This window comes from Dermacentor andersoni, chromosome 6 (genome assembly GCF_023375885.2).
Source record: "Dermacentor andersoni chromosome 6, qqDerAnde1_hic_scaffold, whole genome shotgun sequence".
Lineage (NCBI taxonomy): Eukaryota > Metazoa > Arthropoda > Arachnida > Ixodida > Ixodidae > Dermacentor > Dermacentor andersoni.
Genome location: NC_092819.1, coordinates 9,174,853 through 9,198,638, shown reverse-complemented (window position 1 = coordinate 9,198,638; position 23,786 = coordinate 9,174,853). Strand labels below are relative to the sequence as shown.

The 23,786-nt window shown below is 45.7% G+C and overlaps 1 protein-coding gene across 2 annotated transcripts in view; it reads left to right on the top strand.

The window, feature by feature from the left end:
• The window catches only part of LOC126521661 (structural maintenance of chromosomes flexible hinge domain-containing protein 1-like), a 383,191-nt gene that overhangs the window by 300,580 nt on the left and 58,825 nt on the right, over positions 1-23,786 (top strand). For both annotated transcript variants that reach the window (XM_055065801.2, XM_050170378.3), the window contains exons 41-44: positions 5,070-5,155; positions 5,234-5,353; positions 9,521-9,622; positions 15,636-15,715. In XM_055065801.2, coding sequence (XP_054921776.1) covers positions 5,070-5,155; positions 5,234-5,353; positions 9,521-9,622; positions 15,636-15,715 — 388 coding nt within the window. The remainder of the gene's footprint in view (positions 1-5,069; positions 5,156-5,233; positions 5,354-9,520; positions 9,623-15,635; positions 15,716-23,786) is intronic.

Below are 23,786 nucleotides of genomic sequence, written 5' to 3'. Positions count from 1 at the left end.
AATGAAAAGGGCTATATGGACGAGGCCCTCATGCTCAATTTGATCAAGACCGTCTGGAATCGGTGACCCGGCACACTCCTGCGATGTCCGAGCATGCTCCTCTTGGGTGCATTTCGCAGGCACTTGACCGCAAGTATGAAGCAGGCACTCCGCAGCAGGAGGACGGAGCTCGCCATCATTCCAGGAGGCATGACGTCAACGCTTCAGCCACTGGACGTCTTGCTCAACAAGCCCTTTAAAGAACATGTCTGTGAAAAGTATAATCAGTGGATGGCTGGCGACAACCCGATGACCCCAACTGGCCGGCTGCGCAGGCCGTCTCTCGCCACTGTGGCCACATGGGTGTCGCAGGCTTGGCACTCGCTGCCCGACCATATGGTGGTGCGGGCATTCAAGAAGTGTTGCGTTAGCTACTCCTTGGATGGCACCAAGGATGACATGTTGTGGGACACAGCCACTGAGAACAGTAGTCTTCGGACGAGAGTTCAGACAGCTCGAATAAATGAGCAGGTGACGAGTCTTCTTTGCTTCAATGTAAAGGGGTTGACCTATATTCCGCATTATACCGTACCTAGTGACTTGTGTTGACTATTCTCCCAGAAACGGCCAGAAACGCACAAACTGCAAAGTGTGCGGGGGGGGGGGGAGATCCAAATAAAGCTATCACTTTCAAAAAATTGGAAACTTTTGCCAAATCGATACTGTATAGATTCGTGTAAGGGCCGCACTTCTTTTTTTTTTTTCATTTGGACGGGGTGTGCCCTTACACAGGACCAAACCTTTCAGTCCGAATGGTGCCGTCACAGCCGTCGGATCTCCACACAATCTGATATGTTTTTCCCGCATAGCGCGTCTCCTGTAATCCGGCTTTGCCGCGTGGCCTGGCGCCCGCGGCGGTCGGAGTGGTTGAGGCGCCGTACGAGAGATGGCGCGAGTGTTGCGCTGTTAACGCCGCCGACAGGTGGGGTTACTTGGGCGCCGAAAGACAAGGCGCTTGCTCTCTTTGGCGGCGGGACAGCAAGCAGTACGGACGTGCCGTGCCGCGTGTGGGCCGATCCATGCTTCTGCGAGACAGTCTCGCGTGGCCGCTTTGGAACGTGGCATCGTTTGCGTGACTGTACACGCGAACGACTAGGCGTTGGGATCCAGCATGGGGCGAACATATTCGCTCGCTATCCGGTCGCGGTGAGTCGGACTTCTAGATTTGTCGCGCGCCCATCGGCATGTTTTGTGGATAGCAACTCGGCTAGCAGGCATTGATCTATGAAAGGTGCAATAAATGCCCTTGTGATTGTTTGCACTACTGTGTTGTCGTTCCTTTGTCCCAAGAACACGGGTGTGAAAGACCCCACAACCATTACATCAGAGGTCAAAGTGCAGCTCTCGCCATCTAGTAGTGGCACACTAAAGTATGCAGGGCACAAAAATTTGCCGCGCGGCATCAGGGCACCAAATGCGGTTGCTTTACTGTTAGAAATTTCTTTTTCTCCAAGTGGGAGGTGCAGCTTTTACATGGGTGCGGCCCTTACATGAGTCTATCCGGTAATTCTAATTGCTGAGTCTCACTTAGAGGAGCGGGCGATCAAGTGGAGCCGTGGGCGGCATTTCCCCTGCAGCACACCATGAGAAGAAATGGGTACTGACACAAAAATTCTAACTCGAAGTAACTGGTACATTACATTGCTGCAAGCTCACAGGCAGCAGCTTTGAAGTGTCATTATCAAATACAGCTTAGAATACATCTTATTTAATTCTGAAGTTTGTGTGAGCGACAAATCAGAAAGTGCAGCACCTATTCATGTATTTGTCAGCATAGCTTCCACTTTGTAAACAATTTACATCATGAGTTTTGTTGACATGCACATTGTAAGAATATTATGAGAGGTGTGTGAATGGCACCCGTTCGAGCACACTGGTCTTACGTGCACTTCAGGCAGTTTTCATAAGATGGCGCGCTCATGTTGGGCCATAAGCAAACGAGCACAGCGAAAGATGAAAGAGCAAATGCGTAGCGGGAGATCGAAGCCGTGAACCACGATAGGCGGAGACCAATGAGAGCGGCCCCTTTAGTGATGTGTGCGCGGGAAACTGGTGTTATGCAGACCCCCCTGACTGCTTGTTTCATACTATCGTCTGCTCACGCCGCTCGCACTTGTTTTGTTTGGTTGGTTTGGTCTCATTCACGCTTTTTTCTATTGTCGTGGTGAGAAATAAATGGGTGAACAGGTTCACAAAACAATTCATACCGCAAAAAACCGTGCAAAAGTAACGCACATGTGCCAACGCAAACGATGATGTGATGTCGATGAGGCTTCACCTTTTAGAACGAGCTGGTGACCCCTGAACATATAGCGCCGTCACTCGGAGGATGGCAGAAACACATGCAATTTGTTGACGCGCCCTTATCATGGCGAGGTGCCACCGTTTCGCACACCTCTCATAATATTCTTACACCGGGGTGACGTGATGTCATTGGCTTCTCTCGCCGTTCGTGAAGCGCTTCAGCACTGTTTGCATTGGGTGTCTTGTGCTCACTGCACATGAAGTGTATGTGCAGACTTGTTATTGTTTACGGATTACCAGGTTGTAGTACAACGGTTACTACAATGCGTTCAAATTTTTTTGATCACGTCAATGTGATTGCCGAAGGGAATTATCAAATGTACAATATTTTAATGGCTATGTTGCTACCAAAGCTTTACACCAGCAGTTAGGTAGAATATGTAAGTTGCAGTATTAGTTGTGCATGCTCCCTGGTTAGGCACTGTGTCATTAGACATTGCTGCCAGCGTAGTTTCTGCCACACACCTCTCCGGTTACCCAGCTAACCACAAACGATAAATAGTTTGTGGACATGCTAAAGCATAGCGAAACTCGCTAGGGCTAGGAGCATACTGCTCAGTGGACTTCTGTCCAACGAAGAATTATGATGGTGCCCCCCTTCAATGCACAGGTTTCTCATCAAACTACCACATATCACAGGAGCACAGATGGCAACGTAGACGGTGCGCTAGCGTTTGGCACAGGTCTGCACAGTTGTGTAATCATCGCTGTTTACAAGCATGCCTCTTAAGACACGGGCACGAAGTGCTCTGCGAAATTAAAACCACAACTGGTTCTGAGATGCAAGCATACAATCAAATCTCGATATAACAAGTCATGCAGGACTGCAGAAAATCATTCGTTATTCTGAAAAGTCGTTATAATGAAAGCCCCAAAATCAACCATTCTGTCCATGAACCTATCAGTTCATAAGTTGTCGCCATTTAAGCTATCCATGAAAACATTGCTGTTGGCTATCGGCCCGTGCTGTTGCTATTTTCCGTAGGTTCCACCACCACGTACCACCGAAGCACCGTATAATAAGTGATGGACACAAAACAGATGCTGAGAAAACTACTGACAAAAACGAAGCTCCATGTCGCCTCCAAAGCGCCATGCTTCTTGTTGTTTGTTTGTTTTCCATATTCCTTGCTGTGGACACCGCAACCATCTCACTTGTTATGTCTGGTTAAGGCACGTATATAGTCCAATGTAGCGTGTGCATGCACAGATGCTATGTCACATTGGCGAGAACAATGTCTATAGTTTGAAGCACTGGCGCAGCCAGCGTAACCGGATGCAGCCAACGCCGTCCGATGTGGCCGACGTCAAGATGGCTCTTGCTCCATCCACACATTCGTCGTGCCTACCCATAATGCATGGCGCGGAGAAAAGAAAGTGCCCACACCACTTTATCGATGAACACAAATGCAGACAGCTGTTCAAAGCGGCGCGCGGGTTGGGGGATCGTTCTGCGCATGCTTCGAAGGAAGCAGTGCTTAGGTGTGGCGCGCTCATCTAGAGGGGACGGCATTTTGGATGGCACAGCACAAGTGGCGTAGAGTGACTGGCTGCAAGCGACCGGCTGCGAAAATGTCGGACTATAAACGCGCCTTTGCGCCGCTGATGTTCACCGCAGGAACAAGTGCTGCGCTCTAAAAGTGCTGCGCTCTAAAATGCACTCTCGAAATGCACCACAACCTGCTGCAACTTTGGTCTCCGTTGTACTTTCGTAGCTGCACCGGCTGCATGCTGTTGAGATCCACTATACTATAGGTGGCATCCAAACACGTATAGAGGCGACGCTTTCCTTTGAATAATAGCTACAAATATCAAAGGCGATACTTTTTTGGTACTGCGAGTGCCAATAAACGTCATGGCTGCCATTTTTTAGACATTACCTGGTGCTGCTCCTCGGCAGAACACCATGTAGAGAAAGAGCATAGCCTTCAAGATGTAAAATGAAAAAAGCAAGAAAAAGAAAAAAAGCCTTCAGCGTTGCATCCACATTTTTATCTTAAAGGTCTTGAGAGAGGGAGAGAACCAACCTGCAACAGCGGTGTTGGCCGTGCCTGGCCTGGCACAAATGCGTCTCTCCCCAGTCGGTCCTAAAAAAAGGGTCACAGATGGAAAGAGCAAAGCTGCATGGCCCACGCGGCGACAGCAACGTGCTCCCGCGCACTAGCACTCTTCCCATCCACGATGGCGCAGAGTTTGAATTACCGGTGGCGGTGCGAATTTCAGTGTGAATTAGCAGGATGCGTTACATATTGCTTTCAATATTTTGTTGGACAGACTGCGGCGGCTGCTTCAAGTTATCCAAAATATTGAATTAACGAGTTGTGAATTAACAAGCTTTTACTGTACTCCTCTAATGTAATGGCTGGTCATGGCTACCGGCTAGTGCGCATCGTGACATTTTGCTGAGTAAATAAATTATGTGTACCCATGAAATTTCATTAAAAGACTTTTGTGCATAACAAAAATATATTTTTAATTACCATTTCTGCCCCCCCCCCCCTCTCCAAAATGAATAAAGCATAGTGTGAATGATCCATGATATGGTTAAGCAACTTACACAAAAGAAGCGTGAGACATCTTGCTTCATTGTGCATTTTTGGTTGAAGAAAAACATAGTAGTTTGTTGTTGTCTACATATATGTAGCTGGGTTTAGAAACATCAGACTTGTGTAGATTGTGTAGATGGAACATTTGTAGAAAAAAGAATACCTTCTCTTTTGTTCCAGCTGTAATACGTGATGCCCAGGCAGAAGAATCAAAATACAGAGGCGAACTAAGGAGGATAGGTTTCAACAGCAATTTTATCAAGGAGGTGGGTACTGTTGTGGGTGCAGTTGGCTGCTTGCAACTAAAAGAAATTAACATCTTTGTCCCTGCTTTTATATCTAAGGAGCAGCATGTCGGCCCTGCACTAAAGATCTGCGAGCAGCAGAAGCAAGCATTGGACAATAAGAACAGGCGTGCTTACCTGCCTTCACCCTACCCTGATGAGCCTGGTGTACTTGGAAAGGTAAAAGAAACTTCATTGTCTGAGAATTGCCAGAATGTTGTTGCCATCCTGTCAACCAGTGGCTACCAAATTTTTTTCCGGGGTTTTTAAGGGGGGACACGGGTCTTAAAAACCAAAAATCGCGGGGGGAAAAAAAATCGATTTTTGGAAACTACTTGTTTCGGAATCTGCAATGCCTAATCTACACTGTATCAAAATGATTTGCCCAAAGGCGTACCCTAAGTGTCAGTAAAAATTTATTTTGTCAGTGTGGACGGCGAGAAACGACCTCTAAATCGCGTAGAAACACCGGAGTTCACGGAGCTATTTCTCATCTTTCCCACCGCTGAGCGCCGCATATCGGTATCGTTCGAAAGCTCAAAGTTCCACCGTTCAGTTCCTCGCTTCCTCGCCGACGATTGCCGCATAGAAAAAGTGCAAACGTAAAACAATCAGGCGCCGGTCTGATGAAGCTCACAATGCACGCGACCCTCCTGTTGGCTCAGCACACCAGCGCGCTGAGAGGACCCTTCTGATTGGCTGTTGCTATAGCAACTAGGCCTAGCAGATGAGCTTGTCTGCTAGGCCTGGCAGTGGGTTACTTCGACAACCGCTGGTATGCCGTTTCTTTGTTCATCGTATTGCGAACGTAAGCAACAAATCGGCCCTCCCTGAAAAAAAAAAATTTTTTTTTTGAAATCGAACGCGTTCACGAAAAGCGAATTGCAAGTCGTGTCTACTTCCTACAGCAAGAAAGGGGAGGTGGTTATCCCAAGGTTTAGATGAGCTGACAAGATCGCGTCAGAGACAAGTCACCGGGCGAAGCTAACCATTTCCCTTTATCCCCGCGTGTAGTTTATTTTGGAGACCGCAGACGATGTGCCGACGCTTATTCCCGCGCCCCTCACATGTACGCGGGTTCGTGTTGGTGCATTCCAGATTCTGTTACGAGCCTATACGTGCACCTAATGTCTACATCAGCGGAATAATTTTGTGTTTTTAATTATATTTTAATTATTATTTCCCGGTTTTGAAGCTTGAAAGTTGTACTTTCCCAGTTTTTTTTTTCCCCCTCAAGTATAGCATTTTTAAAGTCTCAAATTTTGGGATCAGCACTATGTTCCTTCTACTCATTCAATTCTCGCCATTTTTTTTTTCCCTGAATGCAGGCGAGTCTGAGAGCGCAGAAGAACTGTCACATAGTGTCTTAGGGCACTTAAATATTTTGAAATCCTCTAAAAATCGCTAACAAGAATTCACATTCTTAAAGCTGCAACTTTAGAATTTCAACTTTGGCTAAAGTACAGATACAAACATCCAAGTGGAAACTTGCAGTATTTGAACATCCAGAAACACACCTGTTTCATTTTAGCTATGTTGTTGCAGTACATTTTTTGCAAATGCCATACCACATTTTTAGCACAAGGAGAATTGTAACTACTTTTTTTTTCTTGATCTCGGAAAAAGTCTAACTCCATATTTTTAAGCAGCACACAGGATTGGATGTGTCCTGAAAGTTTCATGTGTCTAGAGCGAGTATCAAAAATGGTTGTTCTGGGTGCCATGTCCTCTCATATTTAATGCTGTTTGTTTTTTGCACTTTTCTCAAAACATAAATTTTGGGCTCCATGCAATATTCAGGCCTCGATATCTCAACACCAAGAACAGATAGAACTAAAATTTTTTTTGCAGAACGGAGCCTAATGTATACTCTATGCAGTATAACAAGCAAATTTTTTGTTTTCACTTTGGAAATAAATTATTTTGCAACAATTTTTGCGACATGGTTTGCCATATTTTGCGGACTTGCATTCAATGGGCTGTAAAATATCTATTAAGGGCCAGCCAAAAAATGTGCTTGCTATCTTTCATTCCTTAGTCTTTATGCTATCTAAAAATGCCTTACAAATAATTTTTTATTGTGCCACTTATTTTTCATTGTGGCCTTAACCAATGAAAGGGTAATGTTAATTATTGTAAAAACTAATTGACCTACAACAAAACTAATTACATATTTTAAATCGGCACAAGAACCTTAATAAGACTGGAAAGTTTCATTAACATTGATTAAAAAGAGGATGAACATTATTTCAATCGCACTGTCCCCCCTTAAGAAATGGCATGGAAGTTGAAATAAATTTGTGCATTCATTGTAAGCACAAATAGAAGCCAGGGCATCACATGTGATTATCATGGTTGGAAAGAGAGTGATAAAAAAAAGCTTCAAGATAAAGGAGCACACACACAGACTAATTTGGATGCTCATGAAAGCTGAATCTGTCATCGGTGAAACAACCCATCTTAGGAACAGACAAGTCAGAATAGTCAGACAAGCAAATTGACTACGAGTGTCATCATTTGGAGGCTGTCCTACAAGAAAGTTTAGTGAAACTGTTGAGCGTACTTGACGACAAGCGTACCCATGTTCGGAGCCGCTCAGCGAAAAGATTGAGTGTCATCCACGTTTCCTTGTGGAATGTGTATTGGATAGGGAACGGAGGCCTTCCATATTTTTGAAGCAGCCTGGTAATCTGCTCATGCTGATAATGAATGTGCACTTCACACAAGCTATCCTATCTTCAGCAGGCAAAACTGGGACATGCACCTTGCTCATTGTTCTTCCATGGCATGCAACGTCTTCTTTTATAGCATCTGCCAAAACAGTGCCATTTTGTCAACATTGAATATTTCCAACAGTGCAAAAAGTGATTACGTCTCTGTTAAAGGTGCAGTTGCGGGGGTGCGATAAATTATGCCTTACATATTGTATTTACATGTAGATACAATATGTTGTATTTGGCAGTGAATGGGAGTTTGATACACACATTGTTCAGCGGTATACTTTTGTATGGGTACTTTTGCATATGATTTCCTAAGGGATTTATGACTGCTCAATATAGACAACAAGTTGACGTGTGTCATTTGGTATATCTGGGATCAACTGTATTTTTCCTAATAAAGAAAGTAAGATTAGTGATTGCAGTGTTGCTACAGATGCACCAATTGTGCTGAACTGGCCCGTGCTGCACCGAAGGGGTTTCTTGGGCTTTCAAAAACGGAAATAAGTCCTCAAGCGCCATTTTATCGCATCGTCGAAAGTGGAATGACATGGACCAACGGTTACACTAGCTCTGCGGTGTACCGAGTCAAGCCTCTTCAATTAGTCCTGAATTGTACTGTTTCTTCCATGGGCTGTTGTCTATGTTCAATACTTTCCACCTTGACATGTGTGGGGTTGCTTAGGCAACAGGACAGCCTTGCTTTTCAAAAGCTTTCTGTAGCAATTACAAATTACACTGTTTTGCTGTGTGGCACAAAGCTGTTAGCAAAAGTAACAAACAATAAAACACAGTGCACATTCATGAAGGGACACTAAATTTGGCAGTCTGACAGGGATACAGATAAGCTTTGTTTGTAAACAGGCATAGTACAGGCAAAAAGAGCAAATGGCTACACTGACTTCTCTTCTTCATAGCTGATTGCCACTTCGAGCAAAATCGTTGGAAAGTAATAAAACCTTAGCCTTGCTAATAACATGTTTTTCTTATGGTATCTTCGACTGGTCGCCTTCATCCCCCGAAGCAGAGTTGGGCAGATCTGGCGTTCCCCGAGGTCAGAGGTAGAGGACAAGCGCGCAAGCCGAACGTGCGACTCGCTCTCGGAGAAGGAAATGGCAGACGTGAAACCACGTGACTACTGCCAACGTCCAATGTTTCGCCTATCAAAAGCTCCCGGCGCTGCCGAGAAAACCGGCGGACACGCCGGCGGCACAAGCGTTCGTCGAGACGCCAGCATGCAGTGGCCTAGGTTGCCTAGGTTACGGTGGGCCGTCGCCAACAGCAGCGACGCGGCGCTGCGATGACGTTTCAATCTCGACAACTGCTCCGACGACAGGGCTCGGAGCGCCTCAGAGCGCTCGAAGATGGAGGAGAGCAATCGAGAAGAACCAGCCGAACGCAGGGCGCGCACCCTCTTTCAACCAACCGAAGACAACACCGCTCGCGAGAGCGCTCCAGAGCGCTCAGAGGCGACCAGCCGAAGATGGCATTAGTAAATTCATGCCACTAGAACATACCAAAATTGTTTTGGTCCACACAGTATGTGACAGCATCATATGCTGCATCTTCATAATGTCACTCTTTAGCTTGTTTATAACCATAGGCCTGTCTTGCTGATTGACTTTCACAGATTGGCCACCTTGCTTGGGTGGAAGAGGATGATGTGTCTGCTGTCCTGTCCTGGCACATGAGAGGGGACATCGATGTTGTTGTCACTGAGACCATGGACAAGGTAAAGGGCGTTCTTCCTACTGTATAAATTATGATATAGGTCTGTCATTGGCGTTAAGTAAATAAAATTGGAAAAAAAAATATTTATGCTCTTGTAGTGCAGTCCACTTACGATAAGTCGACGAAAGGGTATCAACTTGTACATTAGGACTATGAGAAAAAGAACCGTATACGTATAACAATATTTTATTCACCGCATGCTGGATATATCGATCAAACTTTTGCCTTCTGGATGACAGAATAATTGGGACAATTGCATTGCCAAGTTCCCCTGAAACGAACGATGCCATGACGGGGTAAAAAGTTTGCCTATGTGAGTTCGTATCTGCCACTATTACCACACAGTGTGTCGCACCCGCACGAAAGCCACAGAGAGCATTGTGAGTTCATGCAGTGCGCCACAAGTTGGTGCTAGCTGCTTCACCCACGATTGTGCTCCACGCATCCAGAGAAGAGAGAGAAAAAAAGTGAAAAGAGGCACCTCCATCGAGGCACATTCCATCAGAGAGACCCTCTGCAGCGTGGTGGTGGTGAATGATGACTGACCAAGAGCAGCTGCGCTCGTCAGTGTTTATTGGGCGTGATGATCAATGTTGCCCCCTGAGCCTGGCAGGCTTGTAAGGATGTAGCGATTTGTAAGGATGTAGCGGTTTGAGGAGAACAGACTGCAGCTACTAATAGCGTACAACTACTAGCAGTTACTTGCCGTGACGTTAGACTAGTACTACACATGAAAACCAAACATTACTCATCGCGATTGGCACGACTGGTCCCACTCACCATTGTTGATGTCAGAAGGCTAACCGCTACAGTAGATCCTCGTTCGTACGTTTTGGAAAAAGACCGCGAGAAAGAACATGCTAACTGGGAAAACGTATGATCCAACGTAACTAAAATAATTTGACAGACTCAACTATTGTTGACGTCTATGTAATGCGAAGCATTGCACGGATCATTGCAGCACAAGGTGCTGACGCGCATCGAACTGGTGTTGCTCCCGCGGCCCTAGAGGCATTTTGTTGCTTTCCTATTGCATAGTGTTTTAAGAGGGCGATGGGAAACCGAAGCGAAACCGAGCTGGTGGGTGACGCTGGATGCCACTGAAACAAAACATGATGCCTACATCGCTCTGCCTGCAACAGGCAACGGTGGCATGTTTGGATTATCGCCTACTTTTAGTAGGCGATAATCTATGCTACCAATGACATTGTACACCACGTGCTGTAAAACAAATAGGTGAAGATGCTTATCACAATAGGTTTGGCGGTGATGGCTGTGAACAACACAGCGTGTGACGACCCAGGCAGCGATTTGCTGGTACTGGAATAAGTAACTGTGTGCGCTGGTGTTTTCACGTGAGACGGGCGGCTATGTACTGTTCTTGATTGCGTGCGCCTGGCACCTTTTCTTGTTCACGTGTGATCTAGCGGCTGAAAAACATATGATTGCAGTCTGCAGCAGGGAACGTCAGCGCGTTTCAGTTATTGCCTATTAAAAGCGTGCGCTACGCTTTTAACGGCACCACGCACTGCGAAACAGATAGGTGAAGATGCTTATCGCAGCCGAATTGGCGGTGATAGCTGTGAATGCCGCCAGTGACAATCCTGGGGAAGATTTGATGGTAATGAAGGCGGGCGGGCGAGTATTGCGGTGAAGCTGCCGTGGTGGGCAGCTACATACTGTTCTCGATCGTGCACACATCGCGCATTATCTTGTTTACCCGAGATCAAGAGGTTGGAAAATGTATTGTACGATCACACTTTAGCAGCATACTGAATGTTGCTGCCGAAAAATCATGTTTTCCAGGAACGTACGAACTGGTAAAAAATAAGCATAACATTATTGGTTGCTTTTTTTGTGTTCTCGATGGCGAATGTTGGTGGTGGGAAAACGTACTTAATGTGAAGATATCAACAAAGTTCTACCGTATATTCATTTCTGGAAGGTCGTGGAAATGTAGATTGTTGCAGTGCAGTCTAGTAGGGTACAACTATTACAGTGAACCCTCTTTAAACCGTAGTTGGCCGCAGCTCGGAAAAAGTATGTGCTAACTGGTAGTACTGTTTAACCGAATTAGCATGAGATTGACCACTTACCTGTCAAAAACGGAACTCAGGGAGGGTGCGATGAAAGGGGAAAAAAACATGCAGTATTTATTCACTTGGCGCGACAAGTGTTTTTTTCGTTTGATGCCGCCTAGCAGTGACAGCAGCTTCAAACTTACTGAAGCTGCGAGGCAGCTTTTCAGCCAGCCCCTTCTTCTCAGCAAATACTCGCATGGTAGATTCCTCGTTGGCGTTAAGTAGTCTCCGTGCACGCACGTGGCAGCGCTGCAGAAGTTGCAGGGCGCCTTTTTCATTGCGAGGTTTTGTTCTCGTCGCGACGATTGCATTCATGAGGCTGACGTAACGCGCCGCTTCTGCCACTGTCAGGCCTGAATCGCCCATGCTGTCGCTTTCCGTGTCGTCTTCATCACTGTTGCTAGCCGACACTTCAGCAACAACAGAGGCAACGACGGCGAAAAGTCGAACCTTGCAGCCGACATCTCTTCGCGATCACAGCAGCGCTGCCGCTCAACTTCTTCGCATTCCAAATGCCACACACCGTAGTCAGCAGCACATCCCTGTCGCGTGCCAGCGCCGACTTCTTCATGTCAGATTTGGTAGTACGAACGATGTTTAATTTTTCTTCTATGCTGAACATCCGGCGTCTTTTTTATCCAAGCTTCGGCATGACGCGAGTCCTCGCTTGTGCGACGCCACAACGCTCTCTGGCACGCCGCCGAAATGATGTTGATGTGGCTTCACGTGCAAACTGGAGTCCATTGTTCCGATCTCTGAGGCTAGTTGTTCTGCCGAGCCGCCCTATGGAGACGACGCACCGCCGTGTTTGCACGACGAAAAGTGGAAACACTACGTGCTAAGCGATACGTACACAATAAGCTGGTACAGTTTATGCGTATACAAAACACATTATGTTCAGTGGCCGCTAAGTCGGGGATTTGACTTTACTACTTTTAAAGCGAAACTACTGTTTAAGGGGGGACGCGGTGATCAGATCGCGAAAATCGCAAGAAAGATCGATTTTTGGCAACGACGCGTTTCGGTATCTGCAATGCCTAATCTACATTGTATCAATATGGTTTGACTGAAAACGCACTAAAAGTGCCCGAAAAAAATTAATTTATCAGTGCGTAGGGCGAGAAAACAGCTTTAAATCGCGTAAAATCACCGCAGTTCGCAGAGCCCTAACTCGTCTTTCCCGCCACCGAACGCCGCCATCTTGGTATCGTTCGAACGCTCGAAGTTTCGCCATTCCGTTTCTGAATTCTTCGGTCGTCGTCATCTTGTAACAAACGCGCAAACACAAAAGAAGCGCGGGTCTGCTAAAGGCGGTCACACGGGCCCTGCGATGAAAGCGGGCCTCCAATTGGTTGCCGTACTGAAAGGCGTCTCGCCATTGGTTGCTGCTGCAGCAGCGGGCAAGCTGGCAACCACAGCGGACGGCAGTTGTCTGCTTTGAAAACCACGCCGGCGTCGTTCTTCGCTTGACACTCGCAGAATTCGGATTTATGGAAGCTCCCAGGTCAGTGATGGATCGTCGCTCGTTCGAAAAGAACTTTTAAATGAAGCATGCCTTCGGAAAACGGAAGCGCAAGCCTCCTGCGGCGAGAAAAAGACGGCGGCCAGCGGGAGAAGCGGAGAACCCGACTGAACACGCGGATAACGTGCCGCGTTATCTTGCACCGTGCTATTCCAGCAGCGAAGCCGACAATCGCCCTGTGACATCGATACTGATAACTAAGCCACCGGAAGACGTGCCAATGGAGGCTCTCGCACCTGTGCGTACGGCCGCGCGAGTCAGCAACTGAGATCGCGTTGTTGGAGGCGACGCGGGTCGAAGGTCTCCATCGCCGGCAGAGACGGTGTGCGTTTCCGATGCATCGTGCGACAGGGACACGCAGCCTGCGAGTGAGCCCCAACCGTCGACGAGCTACATACTGTATGGTGACTCAAGGCTCACCGGACGAATCGTCGCACGATTCAGACACACCTCGAGCCGCGTTTTGTGTCAGCGGTGACTGCAGAAGCGCAGGCATGCAGCGTTCGCGACTCCCTTCGCGCAGTGTCAGCGACTGAGCCGAAGCAGCAATGCCAAAACAAATTTAGGCCCCTTGTGACTGCGAGTTCATTATTATGCCTGTTTCCGCGATGAACTCTTTGATCGCTAAAGCTCTGTGCCCAAGATGCCAACAGCGTTCTGTGGGTGTACACTGCGATACCAGGCTCGGCCTGGCAGTGAAAATGGTTGTCATGCACTACTCCAAACGGCGCAAGAAAAGGATAAAGTACGCCTGAAGAAGGCATCCAAAGCCCACCAAATAAAGAGGCAAAGGTGTAAGAAGATGCCTGACAGCAATGATTCAAAATATTACAGTCCTGGTGCTTTTTAATAAATTTGCAGTGCTTTTAAAACTTTGCAAACTTTGCAGCCAGTTTTCTCAATTGCATTTTTTTTGTCAATCACCTCGCTCGTGGAAAGCGTAGCACAACAATGGCTTGACTGATTTTGGTCCAGTTTGTTTTGCTGTGATCCACAAGCTGTGATGTACTTAAAGACAGTCTTGAAATGTTTCTTTATCTTTCCATTATTTAATTATTTCACAATTACTACATGGCTCCATGCAGTGAAGCACAGTCATGTGCATGTTATGTTGAGCAAAAAATTATTAGCGCACTAAAAAAAAATCGAACACTGTCTTCATGTAGATTAGACATCTGGGCAAACATGCAAAATATTTCCAGCTTCCTATCACGTTTCGTTACTGTGCCAGGCTTTCCACAAGCAAGGAACTTATAAATTCTTATAAAACAAAAACTAATTAAGATATCCTAATGAAATTTTAGAATTGTCTCTTTATTGCAATGTGCAGTGTGTGTGCCAAATTTCAGCCCTTTCTGTCAAGAAACAAAAAAGTTAATTCTGATCCCCTCCTCCCCCCTTAAGCGGGTATGGTTTAACGAGGTTTTACTGTACAACCATAGCGTAGCTACAGTGGCTGAATTGTAAGCCTGGCAAGAAGCAACTGGGAAAAATAGCTCTGGCCACTGAGTATGCCGTCTCTCTCCGCATGCTTCTACTGCAAAGCCGTGTCCGCAACGTGCCAGCATTGCTCTCTGCTAGAGAGAGGCAGTTTTGCTTTGCACTGATGTTTGAGTTGGACAGTGCCCTACAGCTTTCTAGAATCGCAGTGCTCGACACTTTGCACACCAGCGCTGTCACCACATGTGTGCCCATTAGCTTCGTCTCCCGTTCACCTCTGGGCATATCCACCCACCTGCCCTGTCCCCTTATGCATTTCATTAGGATTTCAGTACGTTATCTACATATTATCTTCAAAAGTGTATCTTCAAGAGCGCCAAGTTGTGACTTCGAAGTCGACAATTTCTTAAAAGTTCTTTTAAAATTTTACGTACACTTTCTGTTTGTAGGTTTGCTTGTACCTTGTTTTTTAGAAAATAAATTTTTCATTATTGGTCTGTGCTTGTGTTGCTGCCTGTCTCGATGCCCCTGCAGTGTCATGCACTACATGATGCACCATGGAGAAGCTGCTGCTAATAGGGGAGGCGCTGATGAACCAGCACACAAGGGACACTAGGTAGCTGTATACCTAGTTGCATGGTCCGTGCGAGCACCTCCTTGCTCTGGCGGCTGGGCTTGTGTTTCAATTGCAGATTTAGAGGTGTCGCTCTGTGCCGTACTGATGTGCTCAATTGTGGAGTTGGTCGTCTACTCTGACTCTGCCATTGGAATTCGACAATAATGTGTAACCCTGCTGAGCATGCGTTCTTTTTAGGCCTAGTGATCATACATTGGGAAGACAATATAGAAAAAACGTGTAGCTTCCAGCATGCTGCTTGTTTGCTCCTCTTGCATCAATTTTGATATGCTACCACTCCAAACTGAATGTGTAGAGACTTTGCTACTACAGTATATTTCATTTTGTTTTCCAGGCAAAGGACATATATCGCAAAACTAATGGAAAGCAACAGGTCATCGCTCTGGACTCAATCTTTAAGAGGAATACAGCAAAGTAAGTTGTGTGGGTACTCGTGATACTAGTGTTGTATTGAACCACTATGAGGTAATTATAATTGTGCATTGTGTCAGTTTCTGACATTACAGGGAAACGAGTGCAAACAGAATGGTTGAAATACTGCTTGTACTGTGATACCTCGTTACTACGAACACATTAACGCACTTTTCGGGTTAACGAACCTTTCAGAAATTCCTTGTGACTTATAGTTTCAATGTAAAAATATCTCAGTACTATGAACTTCAGGATACTGAACTTCTCAGAATAATAATCGTTATTCAGTTTCCATGTGATGTTAACAACGCCTCAGTACTACGAACTAATATTCAGGAATCTGAGGATTCTTAGATTTCCAAGTATCCTTCATGTCAGCCGAAAAAGTAGGCTAACAGACAAGGCTGAGATAGTGAACGTCACGGCACATGTGTTCGGAAAACCTGAGACTGTGCCAGAGAAAAAAAGAATGCGGGCGAGTGGAGGCGACGGTGCATCAGGTTTTGCAAGTGCATGCTTCACCCAGAAAAGTGTCTCCTAGCAACGGAGGCGTGTCTCTTCCTTCTTTCACCCTTCTTTCTGCACATGCCCCTTTCTTTCGTGCTTCTTTTGCAGCTGTACTAGCTACACGCATGGTCGAATGTAACCTCCATACTCACAGGCATGCCACACAGTCGCACTTTCCAGACGGTGTCGTTCACCCATGCTCGCGCTTTGACATAGTTCAAGTGTCTGCCTCGAGCAAGACAGTTGCGGTATCCACGCCAAGAAACATGAAAAACAAACGAAAAACAAGAAACATTGTGCTTTGTAGGCGACATGGAGCTACCTTTTTGTCGGTAGTTTTCTCGACATTGGCGTCTGTTTTGTGCGTATCACTCTTACTATACGGTACTTCGGTGGTGCATGGCAGTGGAATCTATGAATATCCATGGCGTGCCAAAAGCCGACAGCAGCATTTTCGTGGATAGCTCATATGGCGACAACTGATGGGCGGAATGGTTAATTTTGGGGCTTTCGCTATAATGATCTTTCAGAATAAAGTACAATTTGCCGCAGTCCCCTGAAGTTTCCTATATCGAGATTTCACTGTACTACTTATAACATGACCGCTTATAGTGCAGAAGTGACTATAACGTGGCCTTTTATGACTCCTGTTTGCCCATCCATAGGACTCCATGTACAGTCGCTGACCAATAAACCGGACGCCAATAATCTGGACTTGCTCGGTAATTCGGACAGCTTTGCGGCACTGCCAATGGCCCCATAGACTTAATGTATAAAGGCGACCGATCGTTCGGACAACTGCCAGCTCTACATTCTGTTATCAGGACTCCGTCCAAGACTGTTGCATACCCCGACTCTGCTGCCATTATCTCCTCTGGCAACTTCGATAAAACATCAAGTATGGCCTTAGAGACTACACGCTATACATTAATCCTTGAGGCCTTGCATTGCTTGCATTGCTTGCTGCATTGCTTGCATTGCTTGCTAGCTCCAAGAAGTCTTTCTCGTGAAGTTATCGACACTGCGCGTCAAATGCAGTTCAACTCCGCAACAAAGAGCCTGAACTGCCGCCTTCCACAACGAGCTCAAATGCGGACATCATTAATCACCAGCTAGGGTGCGGTGTGCTGATTCCTGCCATGACTACATTTAAAGACATTGCAGACGTTGACAGCGCAGTGTCGTGGTGTGCTGAACTCAATGATGGCGAAACAATTGAGCAAGTTTTCCTTCTGTCAAACAGCACCTTTAACTCGGGTGATAATGATGTGTCATGTGCCCCGGAGCCTTCGCATGCGGATCTGACTCGAGCCTTTGCAGTCCTTGCATGGGCGTACAGCGAAACTCAAAACTGGCAAAAATACAGGTGGAGTTGGTTGCACGTAAGCGGAAGTGCGTGCAGCAATGCATCGACCACTTGTGCTATGCGCAGGGGATTACAACATAAATAAAGTGATAATTTTTGGATACATTCATTTTTTTTCTGACATTCGATAGTTCAGACTTATTTACATTCCCCGTGAAGTCCGAATTATCAGTCGTCGACTGTATACGCATACCGTTTATAGTACAGCCACACGAGATGAAATAGTGGTTATAATGTTGTTTCCGTGGAAAAGTCCCACAAGCAAGCACAGTAGCAAGCATGTTTTTCAACGAGGTGTGCTGCCAGTGGGAGGGTAAAGCAACGAGGGCGATGTGGACGAGAAGACACAAAGCAAACATACAAACAAGGAATGAACAAAAGAAAAACCAAGAGGTGGGTGGCGGCACTTACCTCTGTGTCGATTTTGTTTTTGTTTTTTTACTTTGTCTGTTTCTTGCAAAGACTGCAGGTTCTTGAACATTAACCTTTCAACATTCATAAATTTAAACGGATCCAAACATCCCGTTCACTTACTTCAATCTTCAGATATGTGCAGTTGGTTGGTCGACATGTTTTGCACATGTACAGCCTTTGAAAAATGTTGTTTGATTATAGTGTGGATATTCATGACTCCGGCAACTTACGCTATAAGCAGTCTATGCTGTAGGCCCACGCTGTCAGCCGTTACTCAGATGATGAATTTCAAGACTCATAAGGTTCTCGATGTAGATCTTGGCAGCCTTCTATTTTGCTGTCCTTCCGCCATTAACTTTTCAGCCTATTACAAGTCCATTGTGTGCACAAAACGCAATTTGTCATACCTGTCATTAACTGCATTTACATGAATGCGACAGAAACGTGTTGCATTACCTTTCAAGCGTATTGCATCTCATGTAAATGAGGTAGTTCGCTAGGAAGGCATATCACATCAAATGCACCAAACAAGTAGTTGGAGATGGGAAGTGTGTACTGTATTTAGTATTTCAATTTAGGCCGATAGCTTTTTTTCAGATAATCATATACCAAACTAAAGGGTTGGCTTGATTCGAGGATTTAAAAAAAAGTAAAGTTTGTAATTGAAAAGGATAAATGTGGTGCATAGCTAGTGCCATCTAGAAAAGTTAGTATCGCTGCCACTACTAGCTGTGCCAGTCGCAAACTGAAGTACATGAGCGACGTCGCCATGTTGATCTGTGGTGTATCGGCGTGCGGCGCAGTGCTATTGTAATGGGTAATGGCACCAAACAGGTGATGCCACTGCAGTGCCACTATCAGTCGAAAAGTTGTGCTAGCCGCAGAGGCATCGTCAAACTTTCCAAGCCTTGTAGGACTTCAGCATCAATGAGAAAAATGTCTGTCGTTGTAGGGGGCAACAGGAGATGCTTTTTGCATTTGCTGCAATGGGAAGATGACAGCGGTAAGGAAAATAAGCGCACGATAACAGAGAGCAGTTATTCACCAAGATCACGCTGTCTTTCAATGCATATGAGCCATGCAGCACTGTCTGCACATGCGTGGCCGTGTGGATGCAAGTTTGCGCACATCCACAAGCGTACAAGGCTAGCAGCATGATGACGTAAAATGAACTCTGCATGTTTATATTAAATAAACGCTCATTTGATTTTGTGAACGCTGCCCTCACTTTTTGTTTGGCCTACATTCGAGGCAAGTTTTTTCATTTTTTCGGGCTTCAGACATTCGGGGGTCGGCTTAGAATAGGGGTCGGCCTAAATTCGCGTAAATACAGTATTTCAGTGGCCCATATAAACAGAAGTGTATCATATTGGGAGTTATGGGAATACATTTACTGTGGAATGACAACTTGCCAACCAACCGGCAGCTACCGCTGCCGCACTGCGAGACATCAAAACAAAGTGGTGGCTTATAAAGCAGGCTGCATGTGATTTCTTTTCACTTGTAAGCACATTACGCATGTTGAAACAGCGTCTTCTCTGTAAATAATTAATTAAATTAACATTGAGGAGTTCATTCACGGCATACTGTAGACACCCGTTCATCGGCACTTCATGCGTGAACCTTAGTTTGCCAGAATAATCACCGAAAATCTCTAAAACACTTTTTACAACCTGTGGTTTGTTGCTCTCGTTGTCAACATTCACAAACACAATAAAATCATCGACATCGGACGGGTGTCTCCAATTCCTCGAGCTGTGTTTGTACTTTGGCACAGGGCAGATCTGCTGGTCGTACCAGCCACGCACAAAAAAGGAAATTCTAGCATATAATTCGGCTCACTCAAAATTGGTTAAGAGGGGCATTGCAAAAAATCGCCTGCGTGGTGCTCTCGAAAAGTCCTGCCACTATAAAATTGAGGTTAGTTTGCAGATGCAAGTGCTCCGGTTGCAGAACGCCGGTTTTCTGAAAGATATCGTGATGGCTGTGGCGGAATGCCTCCTGAAAGAAATCAGGGCAGGCGGACGCCCTGGTGTAGCAGCCGAAAAAAGCTGCAAGAAGCTGAAGTGTACAGCTATACCGTACGCCCACCAGCTATCGCACCGGCTGAGAAAAGTTGGAGAGAAGTGCGGCGTGGACGTGATGTTCACTGCCCCCGAAAAGCTGGTGCGCATGTGCAAAGCCGTAAATGAAAAGAAAAAACCGGTCTGCACCATAAAACATGAATGCAAGTTTGTACCCTGCATTGTTGGGGTCAGAAACAGCATTGAACGAAGCCACTGCCACCGCCGTTTTAATTATCTTGCTGCCTTGAACTGGTGCTCTCGCATGCAGATCCGCTGCCAGCCGTAGCCATCACCATGGCAACGAGAGGCCTAGCTACTTCGACATTCACTACCAAGCTTCTTGCTCTTCGGTGCTCTTCATGAACACAATTCGCCACTGTTAGCAGTGGCGCCGACTCTGCCTTTGTAATCCTCGCCACTGGCTTCGAAGCTCAGAAAGCACAACGCATTTCATAATGCCGGTTCCCGAAAGTTAGCTTCACCTCAGAACAGCTTTGTTACGCGATGAAGCGTCCGCGAAGTATTGCTGTGAAGCATACCAAGAGTGACAAAAGGCAGTTGTCACAGGACAGTATATATTCAGTAATTATACAAGCATGCGTTCGCCATCTCCTATCACAGTATGAGCATTGATATGCCTAGTAAGTGTGCTGGCAGGCCTCTAGGGCTATTTAGAGCTTTAGGCGTATATCTTTGTTTTCGTTAGCCTAAAAAATTTTATTTGTTTACAAAATAACGCTCCTTGTTACCCAAATAAAAATGTTCACGACAAAGCGTGCATGGTATACTGTCCAGGGGAATTGGTTGCTGTTGGCTTTGTGTCTTACTTCACTGTTGAAGAGCACAAACTGATTGCGCAGTAATAACAAGCCTGGCCAAATGGCTACAGATTTCTGCTGTACTATTCCAAGTGCTCCAAAAAGACCAATTTTTCTGCTCCGAAACTGCTCCAAAATGCTGGTGTGGCTACTCCTAAACTGCTAAAGAATGACATTTTTTTCTGCTCCAAAAATTTATCCTAATCTTAAACTGACTGGTCCACCACTGAGCATATCAAAAGTAAGAAGGGGCACTGTCACGGGGCCCCTGCTGGCGGTTATGGCTACCCTACACAATCAGCTCAAGTACCTTACTGTGCTGCCTCTTCATGCATCTGAACAACACCAGCCGCCAGGTGGAAACCTCTCTCTGCTACTAATCAGGCTAAGTGACTGAGAACATGGCTTCTAAACTGCAAATTTTACCATGTAACAAGCTTGGCAATGTTTTTATACCCTCGTTCTAAAGTTGTTGAGTACAACCAGGATGCTTCAATGGCAAACTGGATTAAAAACCTCGCTTTAGAACTAGCAAGGATAAATTCAAGACCAAGGAACCCAGATATGCCCTCCAGAACAAAAACTTGAAAGTCTCCTTTCACGTGAGCCCTGTGGAAAGACTTTGATAAGCTCATCAACCAATAGCAATTTCCACTTGCTTATGGCAACAATGTTCACTGCCACAGGCACAGATTGAAAGATAAGGGCATGATAAAATTTTGGGCCAAGATCTATGTGAGTGGTGGTGTAAGCATGGTGCCCGCTGTTGGCTCGACTTGCAAAGACATACCTGCCGATATCAGACACTACAGTAGACTCTCTCTGATATTAATTTCACAGGGTCACGTGAGATATTCGAATCACCCAAACTTCATATCATCAGAACATGCACAAAATTAAGAAAAAATAAATTTATTTTTAGATGAAAAATTCCTAATACAGTGGAACCCTGTTGATACATTCCTCGCTGCCACATTTTCCAGGCTGCTACGTTGCATTTTCGCTGTCCCAACTTAAATCCCATTGACTTCCATGTATTATGTTCCCCTTGATAAGTCTCCAACCTGTAATGTTCTGGCATCTTACGTCGCATTTGAATGTGGCAGTCATGTAAATTTAGCTGTGCAGCCAGCTTATACGTTGCAAGTGACCGGTGCATTGCAACAAGCTACCGAGACATTGTAATAAGTTATCAAAGTTGCAAAAGGCAGGCACTGCACATGTGCACAGAGTAGTTGGTGAAGCACCCAAAGAGAAGTGTACATCATATGAAGCCTACCGGATACCGAATCACACACAGTGGGCTAGATCCACCGAGTACAGCGTTGCATTAACTTTGTAGCCGGCAAGGGTTTTACATTCGTAGCATAATCGCTCGTTCTCTTGAGTCAGCTTCGCTGCAATGAAGCCGTGTTATGCGGGAAGCATAAGCAAAATGTTGCGGGCAAGCATATTAAGAGTTGAAAGGGGCCTCTGTTGCAAAATATTGTACATGTCCCTTAATTATACATACATGCATGCACCCTCCTCGTTAACTGTGGAAGCGCTGAAACATCTAATAACTATACTGGAAGCCATTCAGAGCTGTTTCTGACATAGGTGTAGCGTTTGACGGTTTTCCACACAGTTACATTTTCCAGGCTGTTCAATTTTTCTTTTTTTTGCGGTCCTCTGAAAGATGTTTATGTATGGGGCTCTACTATCCGTGTGCATTTTCTTCTTGCCCAAATCATCAACGATCGCCTTCTGGAAAGTGTAAAAGTGCATGCATGTGACCTCACGAATGTTTTCACATGCCACTGAACATCTCAGCATGTCGAGTGCAAGGAGCGTTTTGGCCCTCGTGGGCTGCCCGTCGTGGCTGCTGCCATGGTCGTCATTGCTAAAACGATCCTCGTCATCTTTCTAACTGGTCAAAGCATCAGGCTGTGATATGGCCTGGTCCTATCAAGGGGGGGGGGGGGGGGGGAGGGGGGGACCAATAAGGGATTATGCAGCCACATGATGTAGCCAGTTGCTTGGAGACTATGGATCCCACTCGCATACCGTTTTGCCAGCTTGTCTCTGCTGATTACTGCACTGGCTCGGTCGCTGCCACCGTTAGTCATGTGTTCGTATGATCCATAGTGGCACGGCAACGCCTTGGGAACTGCCGATGCTTTTCATATTGTAAACAATGTATTTCGGCCAGGGAATGTTACGAATTCGTATAATACCGAAATTTGTACCAGCAGTGATCATATCACTGGGGATTTACTGTAGTGTGTCCAGTGAGCAGCACATTTCGGTGTCTGAAAGAATAGTTACATGCAGGATGGTGTCACTGCTCCCCAAACATGTCAAAAAGCTATCCTTCCTTCATGACAACATTAAATAGTGTCAAGCAAAGGTGTTGTACTAGAGAGCTATGTTCACTACAAAGCATAATTTTCCTGTTTGTTATTTAGTTTGCAGTAAATTTGCTTTTTTTAGGATAAACAGGGGTACCTCTGGTTGGTGAAAAAAATTGAATTTTTTCTAAAGCAATAGCATTCGTATTTGAAAAATATTCAGTTGATTGGCACTGGGTTTTAATTATTCTAATTTGCTTCAGAACTGAAAATTTGATATTCGCACACCCCTGTGGAGAATAGCTACAGAAATTCTGAGAATAGTTTACTAAAGCGCAAGTATTGTTTGGCTCGGCTGTGACTTCGTCATTGCTTAGTTTTGCTTACTTGCTTTTCCTAGCTTATGTATGTCTACCCATGGCCTTTCTGGTGGCAAAGAGTGCTTAGGCTTTAGTATACAACTGTCAGATTTTCTTGCTGGATCTGACCCCCTTCAATGCAATTGTATCAATTAAGTGAGAATGTTGGGCATGAGCGTTCCTCGACGGAGCAGAGCGGTCAGAAGGGAAGACC